The 5,416-nt window shown below is 36.7% G+C and overlaps 1 protein-coding gene across 1 annotated transcript; it reads right to left on the reverse strand.

Moving 5' to 3' along the window:
• Positions 1 to 164: 164 nt before the first annotated feature.
• On the reverse strand, positions 165 to 5,416 carry LOC106119598 (uncharacterized). The gene is made up of 6 exons (XM_013314640.1): positions 5,240 to 5,416; positions 2,252 to 2,395; positions 1,554 to 1,678; positions 1,195 to 1,370; positions 885 to 1,018; positions 165 to 367 (listed from the first exon to the last, which is right to left on the reverse strand). The coding sequence occupies exons 2-6, from the start codon at positions 2,391 to 2,393 to the stop codon at positions 165 to 167; spliced, it is 780 nt and encodes a 259-aa protein (XP_013170094.1). The 5' UTR covers positions 2,394 to 2,395; positions 5,240 to 5,416.

Consider the following 5,416-nt stretch of genomic DNA (forward strand, 5'->3'; position numbering starts at 1 on the left):
TAAGTTATATTGGTTAAAACGGACCACAACATAACAAAGGATAAGTTGCCAATTTAATCGATAAATTAACTCAACACTTTGAACAAACTGCTTAACGTAGTAGGAGTTCATTAAACCATTCGCTGATTCTTCTTATATGATGATGGAATATTATTAGACTGTGGTTAGTTGACCTCCTGTGCGGCGGTGTAGTGCAGCAGAGCCATGGGGTGTGTGAGAGGCACGCGGGCGGCGGCGGTGCTGCAGCCGGCGGCGCGGGCGCACAGCACCAGCTTGGCCTCGGCCTGCGCCGCGCCCACACGCACCAGCACCCACACCGCGCCCTCCACTATGGCCAGCCGCCGCTCGCAGCTCTTCTGCTGTGATACTGAACAATTCAAATACGAAACTTTGTAATATTGAAGTCTTTATTTTTCGTATAAATGCGTTGGAAATAGTTAATAGAAGCAATCCTCAGATTTTCTTGAATAAGATTCAAATTAAGTTCTAGTTAACGATACCATATGATTTTTATTTTTATTTCAATTATTGTTTTGTCCATAAGATGTAATAGCTAACACTAGCCTTATATTTATATACTTTATATTGATGATTGAAATTACAATACAAACGTAATCAAACTTTGTCAACAACCTACGTCTTACATCAGAACAATACTGTAATTTAGTTTTGATATTGTATTGTTGTTTATGTTGCACGTATTTAATAACTTCATGTGAAATAAAAATTTATAGATTTTTACATAGTTTTACATAACATTGTAAACATATACCAACCATAAAAATATAATAATGGTTGTATCACCATACGAACTTAGGCCGTTTGTAATTTGCTTAGGAGAATTGTAAAGAAGTAGCAAAGTGTAAAAATTATTATAGATTTACCGGTTTCCAGATAGCAGTATCGTTGCGGGCGAGCGTACGCGGCCGCGCGTGCGCTGAGGACGCGGGAGGAGCCGCCTCCTTTGCCGCGCGCACATCGCGCCAACAGCTGCACCCAGCGCTCCACCACCTTGTCTCTGCCACAATATTAATTCATAGGACTCAATTACTTTATATTTCCTCTAGAAACAAACAATATAGAGGTAACAAATAAAAGTCATTATCTACAGTGTTGTGAGATCCTATTTCTTCTTTATTAAAGATGATCGTTCAGATCTTAAAAGCGACATAATTGACTATCCAACTATGTTACCGGCATAGATATCCCGTTGGTGTCAGGAACTCTGCCCACTTGTCTGCCTCCCTGCCTGTCAGGCAGACCTTGCCGTAGCCGACAGGCCCATCTTGCAGCCGGCAGTGTGTGCTCTCCGCGTTCAGGGTTGGCAGAGCATCTAGCGTCACCAGGTACTCCAGAGAACGAGATCGCATCTGTACAAATATTACATTTAAAGAGTTACATTTACTTTTTAATTGCATACTAGTTTGAATAACGGAATAGTGACATAATGAAGCATTCTTTGTTTGTTATATCCCTTTCTCTTTCTCTCTCTCTCTCGCCCTCTCTCTCTTTCTCTATCGAACAAATACCTCGGTAATTACTACCATGAATACCTTTTTGTTTCTATGCAATGCAATTAGATGGCAGCATCTGAAGCGCGGGTCCCTCTGCCCGGCGCCATCTACTATACGCTGCACAATTCCCTCCACTATGCACTCCGTCTCCGTTGTTATACGACCTACGATTCGTATGAACATAATATAGTCAAAAGTATGTTATTACCATAAAAATTGCTTACTCTTTCCCCTAAAATATAACTGTAGGTTTCCTCCTACATCCCATTTTTAACAACTGATAATTTTGGCACTTATTTTGTTTTTTTTTATCCATAGTGTTTATTAAAATGTATAGATGTACAAAATCGTGCAGAATGGAACGTAAATTAGCATTGTAATATGACGTACTAGCTATTTGTGCATCACAATCACCATAATAGCTCATTGTATTCATTCCCTTGCCCCTCTTTGCTTACATTGACAAGTACTTCTCTGTCACGATATTCCTACATGCTGACGGTTTATTCATTTAAATAAAGTAATTATTCGTCTCTATAGAAATGAGGAACAGATTTATTATTACTAAGGTAAATCAAATACAACGCCATTAAATATGTTGTATCCGTTGATTTTTTGATAAATTGTTTCCAGCCAGCATTATGTGTAGCCATAAGTTTTTATAGTCGAAACATTTAGACTAATAAATATAGTCATCTCTTTCATTCCCTTGGAATAGACAGAGACATAATAGTTACCTTTTTGATCCTCCTCATACAAGATATCTAGGTAAGAGTTGAGAGCGCGTAGTTGGTGCAAAGAGAAGCGAAGTCCGGATGCCGGCAGCCGTAGGTCGGAGCCCGGCACCTCGCCCGCCAGACCGGATGCTCCTGACCCCATCACTGTGACCAATTGCCATACAAATGTGCGCTATTGCGAATCATGTACACTGTAATCACTTACTCCGATGAACATGACTGAGTTAAGATGGAGCTCGGTCTTTTACTAATTTCGTGCTTTTTACGTAGATTTAGATGATAAAAAACAATGCTCGGTCGAAAATTTATTACAAGGTTGCTTGGAAATGTAAGCTTTTGCTTCGTTTCAATTTATACGCGTCAGTTGATGTTACGTCACAGTTAAATCTCACTACATTATTAGTTCTAATCCAGACCACCGCTACCATCAGTGCAAAAATGGCGAAAATCAAATAGGCACAAAATATAACATCTTATAGCCAGTCAATTTACATTGAACGCTGTGCAATTTACTTATAAAAGAGTAGCGGTCAATCTAAATCAAAAATCGATTATTCATAATGATTTGTATCGCACAATGTTCGGTCGTAGTGGACTGCGATTGTTAAACGTCCGCCGGAAGCGCTTTATCTGACGCCGGTCATGCGCACAGGTGACCGTGAGGGAAGCTGTTTACTGCTATATACTACAAATGTATTATGCTAATACTATTCATTTTTTGACTGTACAGTCGAGGAAATTAAACTCCTACCCAGGTGCAATGTAATTTGACACTTAACTGCAACATATGTGCTCTTATAGCTCTTATAGTTCGTACCATAAGATACTATAAACAAAGTTCAGTAAAATGTTAAAACGGCAAATAAAATATTTTTTGTACAAGAGTTACGGCACTGAAAATTCACGGTTAGTGACAAACCGACACAATGACATTGTTTTTTAGTAATGCCATAAAACCTCTTGTCCTTGCTTTGCATGAATTAACACTTATCGTCTTACACATTAACGATAAAAACTTACTTAACATGACTTATCTTTAACCTCGTTTGGGTATTACTGTCAAATATTTTGCTATTAGAAGGTCTATTGGATTAGTTTTAGCTCCAATGATCCCCAAATTTACTAGTAATATCTCCAAGGTTGGGACTTCGTAAGGAGACAGATGTCACAAGTCTCCGGACATAGACTTGTGATTTCTTTGAGTGGCCTTGATGAAATTGGGGGGGGGCTTAGGTCTGGGAACCATGGAACCAACCAAGAACCATTGTTTTATATTACAAATGTTTAGATGAATGGATGTTTGTTAGAAGGTATCTCCAGAACGGCTGCATGGATATCACTGAAATTTGGCATAGATGTAGAACATAGCCTGAAAGAACACATAGACTACTAATTGATTTTTTTTTGATTTCCCGTAATTAAGTATATCTATTATTTTTTGTCTACATAATAACGTTCGATTAGAGAAACGGCAATGTCACAGGCGAGCGGCTAGCGACCTTCCGCTTCTTGTTTGAATGCAGGTTAAAAATGACTCGTCATTTGTTCGATGACGGTAATTGTGGTGATTTACTGACGACCGTGGATGGTAACATTATAACCATCGCTTTTTCGCCTCTAATTGACTTAATAGAATATATTATGGTTTTTATTATACAAGTCACATGACAGCATTGTTTAAAAGATGACATCTCGTAATGACCTAATATTTACCTTACCTTCAATAGCATCAGCATTTTTATTTTGGACATAGCTGTCGCTAGCGACTCCGTTGGCGCGGTTACAAAAAAAAAGTTAATTAGTGGTCTGTGTTTTCTTCCGGACTTTGTACTAAATATATGCCTACTTTCAAAGAGATCCATGCAGCCGTTCTTCCAAACATCCATGCATTCATCCAAACGTTCGTATTCATAATATTAGTAATAAGTAAAATTTAATTGTAATTTACTTACTAGTGAAGCGCTTTAATTAAAGGATGAATACTTTTGGATTCCGTCATCTTCAAAATAAAGAAAAGGAAAAAAATATGTAGGAAAAGATTTCATGTCTTAAGTCAGAGTGTAAACAGCGATCTTTATATAACAACTGTAATTGCCCCTCCAGAGGTCGGGAAAGCTCACCCTGAGTGATACCACCATTTACTTCACTCATTAACCTACTTTTCTATTTTCTACGTACATTGTGCATTTATGTCTAACAAACATATGTATGTTAACTAAGTTAGTCCACTTACAAATACCAATTGTTGTGATTCTTACTTTTTACCTCGAGTAAGCGTACACGATAACCCCAGGCATAAAATGTGAGACCGTAATTATATTGGGGCCATTTTATACATCATCACTTCGAAGGTAAAGCTGTTAGGTCACTTGAAGTCAAACATTAATTTCGACAGCTAATCAAGTATTGAAGACACACGTATACGTAATTGTAGTGATAAAAATACCTACACTACAAATGTGTTCTAAATATTTAACATAAATTTTCTATGTAAAAAGATAATATCATCTTCATAAGAACCAAAATTCTTTGTGCTTCGTTTAAAATTTTCCTAACCTCTTTCACTGCGAGCTCACTCGCAAAATGAAGATCTGAAGACACATTAAAACACATTCATGTTTCCAAATAACGCCATGTAGCTTTTCAGAATGTATTACCGCGCGATACTCCTCTCAATTTAAAACTCGTTTTAACTTTTGATTTTTAACGCTGCAATTTTGGTTGATTTAATTTGAAAAAGGAACGAACGAAACAAATTAATTAGTTATCTGTATGCGAACAGTTTGAGTCGTGCGTTGATTTTTAATTTCCTTTTTAAAACGATTAATATAGACTCTGAATTGCACTTATTTTTATTATGTCTTTAATTCAAAATTTGTTTTTAACTTTAATACATAAAAATATTAATATGTATTTCTCATAAAAATATAGTCAAAATCACAAGTAAAATAAAAAAAACACAAAAACAAAAAAAAGTCGTAAACCTACCTTATAAATAAAACTTAAATCCAAAACGCATTAAAATAAAAAAATATATAACGAATATCAAAAGTAAACAACTTATTTTAAATTTTTAGACGTCAAAATTTTCCGCGCGTTGTAAACTTTTTTTTTTGTTCAAAACACTGGCAATGAAGTATACAGCCAGCTCGAGGCGCGGCGAGA

Source organism: Papilio xuthus, unplaced genomic scaffold (assembly GCF_000836235.2).
Source record: "Papilio xuthus unplaced genomic scaffold, Pxut_1.1 DF827135.1, whole genome shotgun sequence".
Taxonomy (NCBI): domain Eukaryota; kingdom Metazoa; phylum Arthropoda; class Insecta; order Lepidoptera; family Papilionidae; genus Papilio; species Papilio xuthus.

Bases quoted from the DNA above. Each gene is read 5' to 3' on its own strand.
- LOC106119598 (XM_013314640.1), bottom strand. From the start codon at position 2,393: ATGGGGTCAGGAGCATCCGGTCTGGCGGGCGAGGTGCCGGGCTCCGAC. The intron at 1,679-2,251 runs GTAACTATTATG...TACGAATCGTAG, and splicing joins GTATGAGGAGGATCAAAAAG to GTCGTATAACAACGGAGACG. The intron at 368-884 runs GTAAATCTATAA...TGAATTGTTCAG, and splicing joins ATACTGCTATCTGGAAACCG to TATCACAGCAGAAGAGCTGC.